At 47.7% G+C, this 20,698-nt stretch overlaps 1 protein-coding gene and 1 long non-coding RNA gene across 4 annotated transcripts in view; one reads left to right on the top strand and one right to left on the bottom strand.

Annotated features, from left to right (window-relative positions):
- Positions 1-1,009: 1,009 nt before the first annotated feature.
- Positions 1,010-19,766, bottom strand: FGF17 (fibroblast growth factor 17). Of its 3 annotated transcripts, XM_045003361.1 has the most exons (5): positions 19,628-19,766; positions 19,444-19,480; positions 10,529-10,706; positions 5,370-5,476; positions 1,010-3,469 (listed from the first exon to the last, which is right to left on the bottom strand). In XM_045003361.1, exons 1-5 carry the CDS (start codon positions 19,660-19,662, stop codon positions 3,173-3,175), a joined length of 654 nt encoding a protein of 217 aa, XP_044859296.1. In that variant the 5' UTR covers positions 19,663-19,766; the 3' UTR covers positions 1,010-3,172. The 3 variants fall into 3 exon arrangements, with proteins under 3 accessions (XP_044859296.1, XP_044859297.1, XP_044859298.1); XM_045003362.1 differs by lacking the exons at positions 19,444-19,480; positions 19,628-19,766 and adding an exon at positions 18,183-18,287; XM_045003363.1 differs by lacking the exons at positions 19,444-19,480; positions 19,628-19,766 and adding an exon at positions 18,183-18,230 and having other exon boundaries at positions 10,529-10,673.
- LOC123362860 overlaps positions 6,865-20,698 on the top strand; it is a 32,943-nt gene continuing 19,109 nt past the window's right edge. The window contains exon 1 of the long non-coding RNA XR_006576608.1: positions 6,865-6,992. This is a non-coding gene — a long non-coding RNA (uncharacterized LOC123362860). The remainder of the gene's footprint in view (positions 6,993-20,698) is intronic.

The following is a 20,698-nucleotide window of genomic DNA, read 5'->3' as shown; positions in this document are numbered from 1 at the left end:
CTCGGAACCGTGCTGAGAAATGGTGTGAGAGTGACAGGGGAAAGGGGTGTTGGAAAACGGATAGGATTCATTGATTAACGAATAGAGTTAACCAGGTTCTAGCTTCTCAAGAGGCAGTGTGGGCTAGTGGCTATAGTGTCAGCTGTGGGAATAGAGAGATCTGGCTTCTATTGCCAGCTCTGCTGCTGACGTGCAGGGTGACCTTGGACAAGACTTTTCAATTTTCTGTGCTTCAGTTCCCACCCCCCACCGCCCAACCCTGCCCTTCTTATGATTTGGCTATTTGGGCTGTAGTGGTAAAATGTTCAAAAGCACCTAAGTGACTTAGCAGTGTCAATGGCTATTAGCCAAGATGGTCAGGGATGCAGCCCCATTCTTGGGCTGTCCATAGCTTCTGACTGCCAGAAGCTGGGAGTGGACGACAGGGGACGGATCATTCGATAATTGCCTGTTCCGTTCATTCCCTCTGAAGCACTTGCCATTGGCTACTGTCAGAAGACAGGATACTGGGCTAGATGGACCATTGGTCTGACCCAGTTCAGCCGTTTTTATGTTCAGTCTATTAACTTTCAAACAACACAGGCTCCTAAAGGCCTAAGTTACTTTTCAAAATGGGACTGAGGCTCCCAAGTCACTCAGGCACTTTTGAAAATTGTACCCTAAGCTCTTTGGCACAAGGATTGTCTCCCACTATCCCTCTGTGCAGCCACCAGCACAATGGACTCTGGGGTTGGCACTGGAATACCCATCAAGATAACAATTCTGAGGTATTAAACAAATTTAAACATCCGTGCCTGTGTTAGGGCCTGTCTACACAGCAAAAGTGATGCAAGGGCCAGCCTACTGAGCCAGCTTGAATCCAGCTAGTGTGGGTAACAGTAGCAGTGAAGACAGCACAGTGCGGGCTTCAGCTCTGATAGTACGAGGCGAGCCTGGCATAGATGTTGGGTACATACTCGACTTGCCAGCCTGCTCTGCTGACTTCATATTGTTACCAATACTAGCTAAATGAAAGCTAGCTTGGATAGGCTGGTCTGTGCACAGCGTCTGTTGTGTAGACAGCCCTTTAGAAATAGAGCCAAAGATTACTCTGCCTGAAATCACTGGGGAGGGAAAATCATTTGCTTTTTGCCACGTGTGCACTTTATTTAACTCTTTGTACTTTGCTCAACTTGGGAAGTGCAGCTAGACCGGCCCTCTGCGGCTGCAGCATTTGGGTCCCCAGTACAGCAGAGCAACGCTTACATCTCAAAAGAAACATACAGACAAGCCCCCAAAACATGCTGTGCTTGAAATAAAAAAAACACCCAAGACATTAATTTTTATTCATTTTAGGTTGTTTGTTTTTTTTAAATCCCAAAGTCTAAATGTTTAGACCTAAAGCGACAACAGTCGACTCTTTAAGGAAATATTGGAATGTATTAAAAACCCCTAAAAGTGGTTTCTCTTTACCTGATAGGGAATCATAGACACTAGGCCAGGTCGCTCCCTGGCTAGTCAAATGGGGGTTCCTCATTTTATTTCTCTTCCAAAGTGGGAGTGTGGTTGGGAATTTGGTCTCTTGAAGCAAAAGGAAAGCCCCTGACTGAGGGAAGAAGGGAAGTTAAAACCCTACAATAAAATAAATAAAATAAGAGGCTTGTGACAAGCTGAAAACAAGTGCTGGGATCTTGCCTCTGCAACTGTGGTGCTCAACCTTTTCCATGCTGGAACGCCCACCCCTCAGTCCTAGAACCCTCTTCCCTCTGGGTAATAACCAACCAGGAGGGGAAAGATGGCCCCGTGGTTAGAGTGCTAAGTCAGTACTCTAAAGACCTATGCTCAATTCCCTGGTCTTTCTCCGACTTTCCTGTGTGACCTATATGGCAGTCACTGGGTGCTTTCCCCCCCCTCCATCTAGATAATCCACCTCCTAGGATGATGGAAGAATTCTTCCACCGACTTAGCCACATCGCTAATGGGGGCTAGATCGGTTTAACTACAGCGCTCAGGGGTGCAAATATTTTCATTCCCTTGAGTGACGTAGATGGGTCAATCTAAATTTTAAGTATAAACCAGGCCTTAGTCTCTCTGTGTCTCCGTTCCCCCTCTGTACAAAGGGGATACTAGCACTGCCCTGCCTTCCGGGAGTGTTGCGAGGATAACTATATTACAGATTGTGAGGGGCTACAGCTAAGTACCATAGACAGACAGACATCTACCACCCCTCTGGGAAGGCAGGATGACCTCAACCCTTCTGCTGCTCCACAGGCTTCCAAGTCACTTGGATTTGTTGGCCCTGGGACCCATGCAGACAGACAGTCTCCTTCATATCAGCTGTCTGTTTGCTAGATACATCCATGCACACTGGAGAAAAAAGTCCTGTTAGTTCATCCCTATCCCAAGGCAGGATTCTTCCCTACAGTCCAGTCAACAGTCTTGTTCCACTGCGTCCGCAAGGGGAGACTGTCCCACAGTCTAAAAGATTGCACCAGTCAGAAGTTTTGAGCTTAGCCCATGTAGCGGATTAAAAAAACCCAACCAGCTGCCAGGATTGGTCCCACAGGAACTTGGCTGTCAGGGTGGAGTTAGCACCTTTGATGCTGAGAACAGGGTCAAAAGGAGAAGTCTCCAAAACCAGTTGCTGTCTGCTGCCCTCCCAGCAGGGGTCGCTGTACAGAAGGGCAGGAAAAGCAATGGGTGTTGAATCTTGGGGGTCGTTACAGGGGTGCTCTAGAACAAAGGGAAATCCTGCCTGGGGTGACATCTATTTACAAAAAATAACCCCCCACACCTGACGCTTGCTCCTCGAGTCAATATTTCTTTGTGCCTAACAGAATCGAAGTATAAAAATAGAGCATCTTTGTAAAAAAAAAAAAATATGGGGAGTGGCAGGGTGCTGGGGGGCACAGTCTTATGTACAGCTGGGGCAATGGGTGTGCATGGGTATGGACGCGTTTGGAAGGCAGGATGCGTAGCAATGTGCAGCATGGGGTAGTGGTGGGCACCGGGCATGCAAGTGACACAGTCCTAGGTACAGAATGGGGGAGCAGAGTGAATCTGTGTGTGGGGAGGCAGATGGCCCGGCCCTACATACAGCATGGGGCAGCAGCCTGGGTCTGTGTGCGGGGAGCGGAGACGGCTCAGCCCTCCGCACAGCAGGGGTGAGTGGCACTATCCAAAGCGCAGGGCCCTACGTGCGGGGCCGCGGGGTGCGGGTGCGCTTCGTCCGGCGCGTCGGGGAGGAGGACCCCACAAACTCAAACTGCTTCTGCCGCTCGGCGTTGTTGGGGAAGGGCAGCTGGCCGCGGTAGAGGCGCTTGATGAAGTGTGCCTCCCGCTGGTTCTGGCGGCTCTTGGTGGCTTTCCGAGGGCGGCCCTTGCGCGTGAAGGCCATGTACCAGCCCTCGTGGCGGGCATTCTGGAAGGCTGTGTAGTTGTTCTCCAGAACGATCTCAGTGAAGATGCAGTCTTTGCTCTTGCCATTGGGCTGGAGGGAAGGAAGGGGGAGAGAGTGGGTTAATCCAGCAGGGAAAGGGTTAAGTGTTGTTAGGCTGGGTCTGATCCTGGGCCACTGGTTTTGCCACTGGACTTTGTGGGAGCAGAATCAAGGCCTGGGAGGATTTAGTGCCAATAGAAGGTGCCGGGTTGCCAGACCTAATGGAAGCTGGGCAGGCTTCCCAGGCCCCTGCCAGGCAGGGAACCCCACCGCTCAGGGGTAAGAGAGGAGTCCAGTCTCTCTGTCCCATTCCGTCCTTGGCTGCTGTTGTGGGGCTCCCAACAACGGGGCTGTATAATGCTAATGGGATGGGGGAGGTGCTTTCTGGGATCCAGTGGGAACTGGACTCAGACTCACCAGGTTCATAGAATCATCGGGCTGGAAGAGACCTTGAGAGGTCATCCAGTCCAGCCCCCAATCTGAGGCAGGACCAAGCAAACCTAGACCACTCCTCTGACCTGCTGTTAAAAGCCTCCAGTGACAGGGATTCCACAACCTCCCTTGGTAACCTGTTCCAGAGCTTAACTACCCATAGGTTAGAAAGTTTTTCCTAATATCTAACCTACATCTCCCGTGCTGCAGATTAAGCCCATTGCTTCTTGTCCCACCTTCAGTAGACATGTAGAACAATTCATTCATGGCACCCAGGCCACCAACCAGGGACGGCTTATAACCCCTGCCAGCCAGAGCTGGACTGGAACTGATGCCCTCTGCTCCCTTTTCAATCCCATCAGTCATTCAGTCCCCCTTTGACTTGCAGTTTTGCTCAGACAGCTACTTGAGATAGATCTCCCACTCCACATATCATCCTAGGGCAGAGCTTCTGTTTTCTCCTCACCATGATGGAAGAATCAAAGAACAACCAGACCCCAGAGTATCCATCCCAAGCCCACAGCCTGCTGATGTGGGGCTTTGAGAGTTTACTCAGGGCTCTCTGGAAATAGCATGAACATCAATAAAGCTCCCTCCTGTAGCTCGCTATCGAATCCCAGGGCCTTTATTTAAGGAGCTTCCAATTAACAGGGAGACAATATGATGCAGTGGGAGAGCACCCTACAGTCTTTCTGTCTCACTGCTTATCTGGGCTAACCAGGACTCCAGCAGCATGAACTTCCCCACAGCAGGGCCTTGTCCATGCCAGCCAGGTCTCCAGCAGAATGAGAATGGCCCTTGGTAGTACCTGGGCCTCTGATCCCTAAAGTTTCCAATCACCTGTTCCAAAGTGGAAAGAAAAGTGTCTGAGGAAGCATCCAGATGGGGCAGCAATGGAGCAGTGCGCATCTACGGAGCAGTGCAGAGGCGCTAGTGTGTGTGTGTACAGGGAAGGGCTGATTTCTTGCAGCACTGATGAGACCTGCGGGACCAAGCATGACTTGCCTGTTCCCTGGTACAGCCTGCAGGGCGACGGCAAGAGCACAGCTGGAGTGAACCAGCTCCAGAGCTGGAATGAACCAGCTTAGCTGCATTGACTTTAATGGAGCTATTCTGACTGACACCTGCTGAAGTTCCAGCCCATTGTTTTTATACAGCTCCTACAAAAACAGCCGTGGGGGCTTGCAGGGTTCTATATTTTCAGAGATGGATCCCGATAAAGAAGAGAGATGTTATAGATTCAGGCACTGGAGGCCAGAAGGGACCCCTTGTAGATCACATTTATTTCACCCTGTTACCCAGGTACTGGGCTCAATCACTTGTGTTTGGCTAAAGCATCTCATCCAGAAAGGCATCCAGTCTTGATCTGAAGACATCAAGAGATGGAGACACCACCACTTCCCCTGGCAGCATCCCAACACTTTATAAAGTTTGAAGGCCACGTTCCTTGACGGAGGTGGGGGAAAAGCACTGAGGGGCAAGAGGGTGGGGCGTGGGGGTGTCCCTGGCTGTGACTCACTTTTCCAATGAGCTTCCCCCTCTTGCTCATGCAGATGTATTTCTCGCTCTCGGCTCCCTTGATGCGCACACGGCTCCCAAAGGTGTCCGTCTCCACGATTAGCTTTGCTGCAAGGATGAGAGAAAGAGAGAGAGGGAGAAAACAAAACAAAACTCCTTCCACCGATGCTAGAGTGAATGACAGCCAGTCTGCGTGCCAGGGAGTCAGTGTGTGCACTCAGGCCCACAGAGATCCAGAAGAGCATAGGGAGTGCATTAAAAACAAATGCCACCAAATGGCACACACAGACTGCGCTACTAGCAGTTACATTATCTCGGCTCTAGAGGACAGATAACCCAGTGGTTAGGGCACCTGGCTAGTACTTCTTTGCTCCACCACAAACTCCCCAGGTGACCTTGGGCAAGATACACAGGGCACATGTACACTTGGAGCTGCAGTAGGAGTCCCAGCTCAAGGAGATGGACCCGAGGGTGCATGCTAACAATAAAGCGTAGCTGCTGCAGTGGAAGGGCTAACAGCCCTGCGTATGCACGCCTCTCAAACAACAGGCATGTGGCTAGGGTGCGTAGGTCTCCTTGAGCTGGAGATTAGTGTCAAAGTGTAGGCACACCCTCACACTCTGTGTGCCTCAGGTCCCCATCGTACCAGGGGGATAACAGCAGTGCCCAGCCTCAGAGGGGGGCTGCGGGGACAAATCTCATTGAATTGTCCCAGCACATGGTGCTTTCCACTCCCCAGCTAACAGGGCCGTGATACAGAAATAGGAGTTAGAGAGTAACCCAGCAGGAAAGCTGCCAGAGGGGATGGCTGGAGTGTCTAAGCCTCTGGTTTGCAGTTCTGTCCTTACATCTCCAGCAATCCACCACCCCTTTCATCTAAGAAGCAAATGGAAGCACATACCCAGCATAGATAACTTGCCCACTTACCTCAAGGATCTATGAGGACAGGGTGAAAGCCAAGTCTGCAGCCAGGGCTGCTACTTTGATCAAATCAGGAAATAAAGGAAGCACCTATTTACAAGAAGCAGCATGGTCTAGTGGCTAAGGTATTGAATTAGGAGTTGGGGACCCAGGGTTGACTCCTGGCCCAAGTGTATGTTTTCAGGCAAGTAACTTCGTTCTCTGTTTCCCCTCCCACCCGTTGTGTGTTATAGTATAAGCTGTTAGGGGCAAGGACAGAAGTAATAGTAATTATAATATTGCAATTCTGCCTCTGTCCCAGGTAACAATGAACAAACCCTTCACGGGGGCATGTGATGAAAAATGGCCACTGCCAGTATTCAATATCATCAAAACATACAGTAAAGAGAAGGTTAAAGTTGCACAAAGCATGGGACTATGCACAGTATTATTACCATTGCACACTGTATGTGTTTTGCTGTGTTAGACTCTCGACCAGTCAGTCAAGAGTTAATTGTCTGAGCGTCCATTCCGCATTCTTTAATTAGAACACCTGGGGTCTGATGTGTTCCTATTGACTAGAACCCTCTGTGAACAGACAACAATACCTATATCATTGCAATGAAGGATCTAGCCTGCACCTGTGTTTAATTAACCATAGCCTGCATCTGTGTTTGTCTGGAGAAAGATCTGGAAAGGGCAAAGCAGTAGTACCTGGAAGCTGGTGAGTTGAGCTATTTTAACTTCCAAGCTGCTTAGAACAGCCTATTTTTTTTATTATTATTAATAGAGATTAAGTATTTTTATTAAGGAAATTCAGGGGTATCTTTGGGAATCTTTAACACATGACAGTTTTTAAAGCCTAATACCAGAGCAATGGGGAATAGCAGATTTCAGTAGCAAAATAGCCTGTGAGCAAGTATAATTTACTGCAGGAGGGCTTCAGCTTCTGCAAAATGTAATGCTGTTCTAGGTTGAAATTCAGCCCTGTGCAAAGGGCCAGAATAATGCCTATGTACCACTTAGTAGCACTAGTATTACCGTAGTGCTTAGGAGCCCCACTCATGGAGCAGGACCCCATTGTGCCAGGTGCTGTATAAGGATTAACTCGCAAGATGAGACTCTCAGCTTTTTTTTTTAAATGAAAGTTCTAGCCCTCCTGGATATAGGGAAAAGCCTGAAAACATGACCTGTGTGCATCCTAAAGCCTCAGAATTTTTTTTTAAACATGATTTTTAAGCCAATCTCATGATTTTTGGAGGGCCTGGGAAGGACCACCCTCCAAAATTTGGGATGCTTTTTAATTTTTGAACCCTCTGGGTGTGGGAATTATTTACAAATGCTTGAGGGGTGGGCATACTGCACTTAAGCCCTCAAAAAGGGTCTTAAGTGGGACTCAAGCAGTGCGTGGTTTCTGTGTTAGGCCCTCTGCAGAGGGGTGAATTTCAGCCTAAGAAAACCACAGACTATTGTCCCTAGCAATAAAAATTCAGTTGTGCTGCTTGCCTTTGCAGGTGCCTTTCCCTCCAGGTATTGGTTACAGTGATGTGAACTGTACAGTTATAGATGGGCAGGACAGTGAACAAGGCCCAGTTACAGTGATAAAACAACTAGATCTCTCAGGTTCTGGGACCCCCAGTTTTGTGTTCAGGCATCTTGGCTTTCATCCCCCTTCCCATGTAAAATCCACATGGGCAGAACAACCATGGGGATAAACTGGCCACAAATAAATTCAGGCTGGAAATTAGCAGGTTTCTAATCAGAGGAGTGAGGTTCTGGACCAGTCTTCCAACAGGAGTAGCCAGGGTCAGGAACCTAACTGGGATGGAGCTTGATACGTTTATGAATAGGATTATACGATGGAATGGCATGTGATGACCCACGAGGTCCCTTCCTGTCCTATGTCCCTATGACCAATACTCTTTGTTCCAATTACTGATGGGCCCCTAGCCCAAATCCTCCCACCGAAACCGCTTGCCCTTAAGAGGGGTCAAAATCTCAATCTAAATTTTTGCGCTGTTAGCCTATCTCTGGTTACAACCTCTAAGGAAAAGCCTCTATCCACACTTGGATTAGTAACAGAATCTAATTCTAATGCAGCAAAATGTTATGCCTGCCTCCTAGCACTAACCTGTCTGTTACAGCTGCTAAATCAAGTGAATTAGGGGACCCATAGTTTTGCTTGGATGACGGGGAGTTATAGATAGAATCCTGCTCTCAGTTACATGGATGAAACTCCCTTGACTTAAGTGGGGTTGGCTCCAGGTATAAAGACCACAATCCAGCTCCCAGAGGAGCTAATGGGCCACTGACTTTAACAGGAGTTGGACTGATTCCTAAGCAAGTGCAGAAATTGGCACATGGTGCATAAGATCCATCGGAAGCTCACACCAAGGTTTATTTGCAAATTCTCTTATCTGCTGCACTCCAGGGGGAAAACATTCACCTTTTTGTTTATAATGAGACCGTTTCAATCAAATGGAACAATTAAGTTTTTAGCACCTCTCCTTGATTTGGCTACAGCTGTCCTGCCACCAGCTTTTTGATCAAGCCTTATTGTCATGTTTAACTGATCTTGAACAATTCCTCAATAAACAGAAGAATTCCCCCCTCTGGGATAAATTTTAATCATTATGCTTTGGAGTGTTCTTTTTATCTTCTGGCTTTTGAAAAAACATCCTTTGAAAACCATTAATATCTGTGTCAACAATCCTTAAAATAATTACAAAACCCCAAAACAAATGGACCTGCTCTGTACTTTTTGTAACCCTGAATCTTTAAATCTTCATTCGATGTTCAGAACAAACTGTAACCATCCTATTTTGTATTCTAACAGACTATCAATACAGTCTGATTCCTGCTCCCACTGAAGTGGAAGGGAGCAGGACCTAGGTGTATTTTAAATCCAGTTAAAGTTTTTCTTTTTGATTTAACCTGGTAGTTGAAGACAATGTATTAATCTTCCAGTTGCCAGCATGTGCATAACTGAAGTCCAAACAAGATCTCAGAGCCATGACTTTCAGATCAGATTTAGGTTTAACCCCCAAATAAACTGATCAGAATATAAATTGAGCAAGAGTTGCATGTAACTTCACCCGAGGAGAATCTGGGACTATTGTCCCTAAAGTAGTGCTGGATTGTTACCATAACAAGCCATTGTATGTTTGAAGCATCACAGTCTCTGATGATAGTGAGGACTTTGCCTTTACAAGAGATATTTCCACAAAGGGAAATATAAACAACAATCCATACGTTTTGCTGGATTCTCACATGAAAGATGAAATCCTCAAGTCAAAGGGACTTTTGAAAACAATGGGGGTCAAGATTTCACCCAGCGATTCAGTTCCAAACATACTAGGGATGGACTGGAGTGACTTTACCAAGGTTGTTTTGTATATTAGACTAGAATGCCTTTAAAAATGGTGGCCATAGGTTCCTGGATATTCTCAGTTGCCAGGAAGTCATCTTTCAGTTTCTAATACATACCAGTCTTCAGCTGGTTGCATTGCCAATGAAGCTGTGGCTATGAAATGGGAAGGTCTCCTGGTCTCTGTCTCTTCCTTGGGGATATATATGAAAGCAACCCTTGTGACCCTTCTTACCCCGTACCAGGGATGCTAGTTATCTGCCTCAGTCAAGTGTCTCAAAGCTCTCCCAGGGATGGGGGCAGTACCATTATCCCTGCTTTACAGACAGAGAAACTGAGGCATGGAGCAGGGATGTGGTACAGTGATTCACAGGCAATGGTGGGAATAAAACCTGGGAGTCACGACTCCGGGCATCCCTGTTTTAGACACTAGGTCTCATTCCCTCCCTGAACTGGGAACAGTCCTAATATCCAGCCCAACCGAACCCTGCTCTAAACACTAAATCCCACTCCCTTCCCTGAGCTGGTAATAGAACCCAGCAGGTGTATAGTCTCCTCTTGTGATAGCATCTAGGAGCCCCAGATATGGATCGAAGCCCCGGTGTCCTAGGTGCCCCACAGACATAGAATAAAGAGGCGGTCCCTGCCCCAAGGAGTTCACCATCTAACCCAAGCAGCGTGACTCATCCCTGCGTTGGCACTGGCCTCTCTGACCAGGTCCCAGAGGTGGAATCTCTGCAGGGCCGACAACCATTTCCAGATGTGGCTGGTATAGCCACAGGTTAATCGCTCAGAATTAAAGTGTATTCCCCACCAGCCGGTCTCTTTCCATCACAGATGGCTGAGATCTGGCCATGTGCTCTGGCAGGATGGGGGCACCTCCAACTCCTTACCGAATTTGTTGCCATCCTCTGCTGTGGCGGTGATCCTTTTGCCGTTCACCTGGACATGCTTGCCACTGGTCCGGCTGTAGAGCTGGTACTCCCTGATCTGCCTTCGGCTCAGCTGGTCTGTCATGGCGCCCTGGTCCCTCACGTACTGGTTAAAATTAGGAGACGGTTGATTCTCCCCCTTTGTTTACAAAGGGAAAAATAAAATCAATTTGTTTTGGACAGCCCCACAGACATGGCGAGGATATGGAGTCGGGAGCCATCACTGGGCCATCCTGGGCAGGATTGCTCATGCAGGGTGTGGGATGGGGTCTGGGACCCTGAGAAGCATGCCAAGGAGGTGGCTAGGATATAGTTGGGAACCAACAAAAGGGACATCCTGGTCGGGAGACATAGAGGACAGGGGATGGAGTTTGGTACTCTGGAGAGGAGTTCACATACATGATGGGACCTAGCTTGAAATTAGAGGCACCCCAGGCCGGAGTCCTCATGCAGTTTCATTGCATTCCATGCAAACTTGTGTATACATTCTAGATTCCAGGACATCCTTGGGGCAGAGATAGGATACGGAGCTTTTCATCTCTGGTTTGGCCCTATTCCAAATAGACAGTGACCAAAGCCATTGCCGCCTGATGGCTGTTAGCTGACCTAGGTGAAATGAGTCTCAGTCCAGTGCCCATAACACCAGCCACCATAAATGGAACTAGCTGGCAGGCTCAACAGAGGACTGAATGTGGCTTGGAGACCCAGCTCCCCTCAGACTAGTAGAGGTGCTGGATCAAGGGGTGAGAGGCTGCGTGGGTGGATCAAGGGGTGAGAGGCTGTGTGTGTGTAAAAGCTTGCACTGCTGCTCCCCATCCTGCTCCTTTTCTGGGGATACACAGATGGCTACCTTCTAAGAAGGGATAATCTGGTTCCTTTCTCTAGCAACATACCTACCTAACCAAGACCCACCCATGTCTCCTGGAAACTCAGAGACCCGTCCTGTTGAGAAACAATTCCACTCGTTTCTCTTATTTCTTTGTTACTTGGGATTGTTATGAGTCATGGTCTCCTGTGCCTTATTACCCACAAAGTCCTAGTCCTCTGGGACAGCAAAATTCATTGCTAAAGGGAAGACGATTCTCTTTCTGTGTCTATAGAAATATATCCATCATAACCCTCTCTCTACTGGTTCGGCAGTCTCTCCATATGTTATATGTAATATTATTCTCAGATATAAATATCTGCTTTTCTAACATAACCTTCTATCTTCCATATATAACCATCATCCATTCATCCAGTATAATGCTCTATCTAATATAAACCTTCCATCTACCATAAATAACCATCATCCATATGTCCACTATAACACACTATTATTATTATTTATTATTTATTTACTTGCATTATTGTAGCACATAGGAACCCCAGTCCTGGAGCAGGACCCTATTGTGCAAAGTGCTGTACCAACATTGAACAAAAAGACAATCCCCGCCCTAAAGAGCTTCCAATCTAAATCTCTATCTTTTCCATCATCCTGGCATCTGGCCACCTTGTGAATGTGATTCTTCAAACCCAGGACTTGTTAGCAGAGCTGGGGAGAAAGTAGAACAGATGACGTAGTAAAGGTGTCCCCCTTCCTCCCCCTCCCCCCGACTCTCATTGTCCTTAGTAACAACAGAACAAGAGCGAAATACAGACTTTGCGAAAGAAGCTGAATTCTTCTCAAAGAATGAGTCCCCCCCACCCCCATGAAGTTATCATGACTGTAATCATAGAATAAAGGATTGGGTTGTCCTGTCCCTGCTGTATTGCTGGGGGCCCTGACAGCAAAGACCCAGGAGTAATGTGTATTCGAAGATCTTCCTGGAAGATTATGCCCATGCAAACTGCAGGCGTATGTCACAGAAAACATTACTTCCACAACCTCATTGTGCCATCAGCACACAAAGCCTGCTGCTGCATGTCTCACACATTTCTCTGCATGCCTCAGGACCCTTGCTGGGAGCCAGGCTCATCCTCAGTATTGACAAATACTAGAAAAGAGGGGCTGGAAATAAGCGAATGGCAAGTCAGCTGTAGCACTCAAAGTCTATGGCCAACACTTCGGATCCACGTTAGCCGAAACTGAATTAGAGGGGCCTGTTGATGCGCTGGCACCACGACTGTTGCTGATAGGTCCCAACACTCACGCCAGAAGCGAAGGGCAAACCACTGCTGGCCCTAGGCTCCAGAACCCCAGTGCAACCCAGAGTCTCTCAGCTGTCCCCTGAATCCTACTGCAACCCAGAGCCTCACAGCTGCCCCCGGACCCCAGTGCGACCAGAGCTTCCCAGCTGCCCCCGGACCCCAGTGTGACCAGAGCCTCGCAGCTGCCCCCTGGATCCTACTGCAACCCAGAGCCTCGCAGCAGCCCCTGGACCCCAGGGCAACCAGAGCTTCCCAGCTGCCCCCGGACCCCAGTGCAACCAGAGCCTCCCAGCTGCCCCCTGGATCCTACTGCAGCCCAGAGCCTCCCAGCTGCCCCCGGACCCCAGTGCAACCAGAGCTTCCCAGCTGCCCCCGGACCCCAGTGCAACCAGAGCCTCCCAGCTGCCCCCTGGATCCTACTGCAGCCCAGAGCCTCCCAGCTGCCCCCGGACCCCAGTGCAACCAGAGCCTCCCAGCTGCCCCCTGGATCCTATTGCAACCTAGAACCTCCCAGCTGCCCCCGGACCCCAGTGCAACCAGAGCCTCCCAGCTGCCCCCTGGATCCCGAAGCAGATGTTATATCAGAGTCTCAGAGAGCAAAGGACCAATAGTATTACTGCCCGTTGTTTGAGCCACTGATGACCTAGGGTCATAGAGTTTAAGGCCAGAAGAGATGACAAGAGTATTTAGTTTGACCTCCTGTATATCACAGGCCACCAGCAGCACCCAGCATCTGTACACTAAACCCAACAACTGAAACTCGACCAAAGTATGACAGCCCACCGGAGACTAGACTGTGATGTGCCACAGGCAGAGAACAGGCGGGATTGAGGTGCGTCAGTGTCCGAGGGAGGGAAATGGTTAAGTGAGAGAGACCCAGATAACCCTGGCAAGGGACCCACACCCGCATGCTGAAGAGGCAGGCAAACGCCCCTGCCTGAGGTCACTGCCAATCTTCCTTCCGGACCCCACATCTAGCAATCAGTGAGCATGTGAATAAGAACCAGCCAGCCAAGCACCTGGGAAAGAGAGTGCTTGGTGCCACCTCAGAGCCCTGGTCCTCCCTGTCCAATGTCCCATCTCCAGCTGTGGCCATCTCTGATGCTACAGAGGAAGGAGATTAACAACATTTAAAAAAAAAGAAAGAATTGGTGGGGGGAGAAGGTAATCCCTTCCTGACCTCTGTAGGTAGCTGGCTGAAACCCTGAAGCATGAACTTGTAGGAACATAAGACATAAACCGGAAGTGACCCCAGGTCCCTGAGTCCTGCCCCTATCATAAGCAATCCTGTCATACAATCGTGCACAAGAATCACCAGCTGGAAGGGACAGAAATGCTAAAGAACATCCAGGCTTCAAAACCCGGGCTAACAACAAAACATACACCACCCTAAGCGAGCCAGGCTCTCTCTCGTGTATAGGGGCAGGGGGCTCTTTCTTAGCCAAGCCCTACAAATCACAGTATGGTAAAGCAGCTAAACAGTAAATACCCCTGGTTCAGCTTCCACCCTTCACTGCCAGCCACGAGACATGCTGAGCGGAACTGAGAACTGAATGTGGTTCCTAATGCACAGTGACTCACCAGTAGCAAATGGTAGGTTACTCTTGGGAAGATCATTCTACTCTTTGACTCAGCTAACGATGGACAGAATCCTGCTCTGGTACATGTACATGATGAACTCAAGTGTTGAACCCGCAGTGGGGGCTCAGAGCTGGAAGCTCCATGTATGAGTGAGGAGCAACTAGTAGGGTGACCAGATGTCCTGACTTTCAGCATCAGGACCACAAAGCTCAACATGAAACTTGGGTCAAAACCTTTGGTCTCCTGTTCAAACAACAGGAGGCTGGCTGCTTGTTTCAAACAGGATCAACTCAGTGCCATACACCGGCCCGAGTTTGCTCCAAACCAGGCCTGAGTTGCCTTGAAAGTTTCCTAAACTTTAGCAAACGTGACAACAAACCAAATCTTTCTATCGATGCAGGAAACCAGAGAAGCCAGATGTGTTTGTGGATCTAGGTGCAAACATTATGTGCTGTAACCCTCCCAACATGCATCTGTGTCTCAGCATATCGACGGAATTGCCCCTTCTCCTCCTCAAAGATACACTAAAAAGAGAGGGCCAAATTCTGCTCCTCACTGGCCAGGAGCTACTATAGATTCTGATGATGTGAGAGCAGAATCTCGAGCTCAGCCTTTCTGATTTACACTGGCATAACTCCATTAACGTCAGTGGCATTACTCCTGGTTTACACCAGTGTAACTGACAGCAGAATCAGCCTGGAGTGGTTCAGAGCACTCCAAAAGGCTACTAAATAAAGTGTGTATTGTACCCAAACAGGCTTTGTGACTTATGCTAATGCCCTAGCAGAAACGCATGCTCCCCAACAGAAGAGTTATTGTATGGTAAATACCAGCTAATTACTACAGACATGCTGGTTGACTACAATGCTGATAATCCTCAATCCCTATGACGATACAGAGCTATCACGGAGCAGTTAAACTTCAATCAATGTCTTTAACTATGCATTTTATTGGTATGAGAAGGCTTCATTTAATCTCTATGCAAGTGGAGTAGGAAGCCCTGATTTTAAGAGCTAAGACTGAGATTTTCAAAGCTCCTTAAGAGATTTGGACATGCAATTCGGGTGGTCGAACTTTTTAAATTTAAACTTTGGGGGGGGAGGGGAGAAATAGCTTTTTGACCAAAATACAAATGTTTGTGGAAACATTTTAGTTTGGTCAAAATGACTGAATTTTTCATTTTAAAACATAGAAACTGAAAAATACTTTTTTGTAAAAATATTCAGTTTTTGGTTAAAAAAAATGTTTAAAATATTTTTTTTGTTTTGATTGCAGCAAAAATTTTCAGAATAGAGTTTTCAAAACCTGAACTTTTTACCAACAGCAGAAAAAATTACCAACACTGGTCATTGAAAGCTGGACAAAATCTTTTGTTGTTGCTTGAAAACCAAAATATTTCTGTGAGAATATTAGGAAAAAATGTTGAAATACTTGGATTTTTGAAACCGCTGTAGTCCACTTCGCTTAGCCCTCTTTAAAAATCTCAGCTAGGATGCAGATTTTAGCTTGTGCATGACACACAGGTATATCCATCCTCAGCTGTGTAAAGTTGCTCCGTTGCCTTCAATGGAACACCAGTGATTTACCCCAGCTGACTTCAGTGGGGCTAGGATTTCACCCAGCTATTACCATAGCAGAACTGAGATCTTAAAGGTGTATTGCTAAATAGTGTGCAACCCTGCTCCCATTACGGTCACTGAGCATTTTGCCATTGACTTCAGCTGAAGCAGGATCAGGCCCTGTCTATGGACCACTTTAATCTGCCCCAAATTTCTCTGGGAATCTGAGTGCTGGTCAGAGATTATCTACAGCACCAACATCAGCTCATCAGAAACATTCACAGAGCAGTGACATGGGCCACTGGGCTGGCTCAGAACTTCTTGCTATAAAAGGAAAGGCAGCAATGGGGTTCTGGTTTGTGACCAGGTCTCCCACAGTACTACACATAATAAATAATAATAATAAAAACTGGTAACTTAAACACAGATTGGCTCTCCCTGTACTAATAGCTTCTCTACAGTAAATCCGCATGCTAGGTATGTTTCATAGACCTACTTGTGACATTATTACAAGATTTTTCAGACAGGCTCAGAACACACCATCAGGCCCAGATTTTCCAAAAAGCTCAGATTCCATTACGTGCTGAGCAGTTTTGCAAAACTGGCCATAAGTGGGAGCTATCCTCTATTATTTTATATTATGGTCACACTTTCTATCAAGGTTCTAGTTATAAATAGTTAATAGAGGCTTAATAGATGCTTTAATAAATGGTTTTTCAGAGTCTAACGGGATGACAGGTTGCTTATGACCATGGTTTACAACCATCTATAACACCTTCTACTGGCGTGCTTATAAACATCCATGCTGTAGGCTGCTCATACCTGTCACATGCTTGTAACAGCTGTTAATCATGTATTAATCCTTTATAAACAATTTCTGAATGGACCCTTAAAGTGCGACTATTATATTTATTGTGAGGCACGAAAGGCAGGACATTCACAACAGACTCGATTGTGCAACACTAACTCATACTTGTGCACCCTTAGACGAGCAGCCTCGCTGACTCCATGAGTGCTTGTGCGAGTGCTCACCAGCATGAATGAGGGTGGCCCAACGAGCCCTATGTAGGATGAGACCAACAGAGTCTAAGAAGAGACTAGTGATTTTGGATGCCTCCATTTTTCGGAGTGCAATGTGAGACACTTTAAAGGGCCCTGATTTTTCAGACGGTGGATGCTCAGCATGGTCTGGAAATCAGGAACCTTTAAGGTTTCCCAAGCAGGGCACTCAGAGTCACTTCTGAAGAGTTTGGTGTTGCACGGCCATGATCAGGTGAATGGTCTAGTCCTGCCCAGGGGCCGAGCCCTCACAGATCCTGTAAACTTCTCTGGGGGTCCCAGGCACTCAGCACCTCACAGGACCAGACCCTTTGGCAAAGAGGGCAATTGTCTCCTTTTGACTCAGGCTGGCTTCTGGAGCAGGGCTCTCCTGCGCCGTTCCCTCACCCCCCCGATGTGCCTCAATTCAGCTGGGTCTCAACTCAACTGAGCTCAATGGGGACTCTTCCTAGACCGGCTGCTGTCTGTCCCCATCCATCAGGACTCATAGCATCATGTTGGACCCGTGAACCCTGACAATGGGGGACTTGTGCGTTCCTCTGGGGGAGGGATGAATGCAGGGAAGAAGCCAGGTAGAAATCCCCTCTCAGGAGCTGCTTCCTTTTAATTCATCCAAAATCCTCTCGCCTTTTTTTTTTTCTGGCTCTGCTTCATTCTCCCCTTGAGTGATCTTTCCCACCTTTTCCTTCAGCATTCAGCAGCCTCCGCTCATTTCAGATCACAGGGCAAAACCTCTCTCTCTCTCCCCACTCCCCACCTCTTCCCCACCTCCCTCACAAAGGAGGACAGAGAGGTCTAGCAAAGATCACAGCAAACATTATCTATGTGGAATCTTCACAGGTCTTTAGTGTGGCCGCTGGGGGGGATCGACCCCTTGCTGCTGCCAAAGGAACTGGTGATCAGCCTCCCAGAGACAGCTGCTCATCACACAGGAGCTCAAGCATGGCTCTGGCCTTTGCCAGCTTGCCCCCCCCCACTCCCGCTCCGCCTGCCATACACCCTCAGTGGGGGAAAGGCAAGCAATTCAAGGGAGAGCTCCACACCACCTTTCACAGTGCCATCAAATGAGCCCCCCACCCCCAACGGGGCAATAAACCTGGCCCAACACCATTGTGCTAATTTCTGCTCCATAACAGGCTGCATCCCTAAGCCTTTGTGTGTGTGTGTGTGTGTGTTGGGGGGGTGGGGAAGGGTCTAGGGTCTCACATTCACTTTAGAGGCTTTGGGGGTATTTCTGTCCCCATCAAAGGCACCTCCGTTCCCCTCTTGTTTTCAAAGGCATTTACCTTAAAAAGGTCCGGAGTGCATGTTAAGGAATCCAAGGCTGGCCTGTTAAAACGGTTTGGAGTCTAGCTGAGAGGGTGCTGGTATGGAACAGTGCATTTTAATAGCCCCGGCTTTTATTGAGATCACAAAAAGGGACATTTCATCTTTAAAAGGAATGGGGGGTGGGGGGGTTAAACCCCAAGCCACAGGAAGCTGCTCTGACTTTGGATTTAAAACCAATGGGCCTGGTTCTGCTCTCACATATCATGCTGGTGTAAATCAGAAGTAACTCCACTGAAGTGATTGGGACAGATCCCCAGCTGATGTAAATTGGGATAGCTCCACTGAAATCAATGCTGATTTACACCAGCTGCAGATCTGGCCTGATGGCATCACACTGGTATGAAACTGGTGTGAGAGGAGACTCAGGTCTCAAAAATCTCAACTTTGTATATTTCTGGAATGGAGCATTTCCCCTCAATGAGCAGTATTCTAACGAAATACACCGGGTTCCTATACAGCACAACATACCCGTTATCTAGGGGTTAAGGCCCAATCCTGTGAGCGGTTACACAGAGGAGCAATCCCATTAACCTTAATTGTCTATTACATCTACTCCTAGATAGACACAATTTCATTTCTGAAACAATTAAAATAATTAGTCTTACCTTCATGATTATCCAGTCCTACAATTGGTCCTGAACCTTCAAACATGCACATAAGTAATTTTACTCACCTGAGTAGTGCCATTTGAGTTCCTTGGGCAAGATTCTGAACTGTTAGTACAGTTACTCCTGAGCGATGCTGGTCTGCGATTAGAATCTACCCTCTAGCTTTACTCATATGAGTAAAGTTACCCATGTGCATAGGTATTTGCAGGAGAGAGCTCCTTAACTTTTAAAACTGTGCTATGTTTAATAACTTTAATAATAATAAATCAGTATTGTCAGCATTAGCAAAACAGAATGCACAGGTAACATTTCGATTTCGGTTGAGAGTACAACATTAGCCAATTTATTTTCAAGCACCACACAAACCGATACATGCCACCTTTAGGATTAAAGCAATGCACCACAGGGGAAAAAAAGCAATTACTCTGGTTTCCAAAAGAGCTTTGGGCACTTTGGGTTTGAATGCTATTGCAGACCGGTGTCTTTAAACAATTTGGTTTTGTTGCAAAGAAAGAACTCCACAAGTAAATTGGAAAAAAACATAAGCTGACTTTTTGCATTTTGGGGGGGGGGTATGGTTAGTAAAACAGACAGTCTGTTGCAAACGTACCTGGGTTTGACAGGAGAGCATTAAGAGCTGGAAACATCTGTATTTGGAAACAAAAGAGAGAGAGAAAAAAATACACAGGGTTTTGTTTGGGGGTTATTCTGTCTACTACTAATACACTATTGATTAAACCTTGTTGCAAATAATTGGAACAAAGCTAGCTGGGAGGAAAGAAGAAAGCGCTTACATGGAAAGGTTTTGGAGGCTGACGTACTGCTGCATGTCGCTTGCCAAAAGAAAAAAAAAGAGATAAATACATAAAATGAACTAAATCAGCTCTGAGCTGAGTGCTCTCAAAATCTCCCAAAGCTGCAAAGATCTCTTAAAGCTGGCACATTCCTGGGGGTGAAGCTAAGGAGTGGTGTCCCCTCCTTTTTAGTCTGAAACCCCCAGTAACAGCAGGAAAGGAGGTGTCAGAAAAAAACAGCCCCACTTCTTGCACCTTTAAGACCACATGTGATCATAAAGTGCCTGGAACAAGAATTGATACAGTGCATGGAGATGGCTGGAGCAGCGCATCCGTCTTCTTCCTTCCTTTCTTTTTTAATCTTTACCAGGGTCCTTGCCGTGCTTGAAGAACCTTCATAGCATCCAAGTTTGTTTCATCCATTTCCCCTTTCCTCCCCACCACACCCTTCCCCAAAATAGAAACTTGCTGCTTTCCTCAGATTATTCACTGGGTTGCATCCCTCCTGCAGCCTGGTAGCTGCTTCCTCCTACATGGGAAGGTGGCTCAAGGCAAGGTGCTCCCATCTGGGGAGGAGAAGACACTTGAGAGGCTCAGGCGCCAGTAAATTCCAAGCTTGGATCCAACAGAGAAATTACGTGAGGGAGCAGGGACTTGCTTGCAGGCTATTGCTAGCACTTCCCATGTGTCAGCCCTGAAAGCTTGGAAGAGTCTCTGCAGACAGGGGCAGAACCTTCCCTTCTGGCTTCTCTGCAAGTCATTCAGCAGCTGGAGAAGGAAGGAGGAACCTTACCTAGCAGGAGCCTGTGAGGGAGGAGAAAGGGGGTGGGGGAGGCAGCTTGGCAGAGCGGCTTGTTGTGTCCCCAAGTTGGAGAAACCAACCTGAATTAACAGAAGTGGGGAGAAGGTGATTGACTCATCCGATCCCCTACTCCCAGCCGCACATACCTGGCATAGGAGGGGCGTGTGCCTGTGGTAGTGGCTACCTGCTGTTTTTAACTTACTGTGCTGGGGCATCTGTGCAGGAAAGCCACAAGCGCTCGAGTTCAACAGCTCAGCTGGGGCGCAGAG

Source organism: Mauremys mutica, chromosome 2, assembly GCF_020497125.1.
Source record: "Mauremys mutica isolate MM-2020 ecotype Southern chromosome 2, ASM2049712v1, whole genome shotgun sequence".
Lineage (NCBI taxonomy): Eukaryota > Metazoa > Chordata > Testudines > Geoemydidae > Mauremys > Mauremys mutica.
The sequence above is the reverse complement of the archived record's forward strand: the minus strand, read 5'-3'. Positions and strand labels throughout refer to the sequence as shown.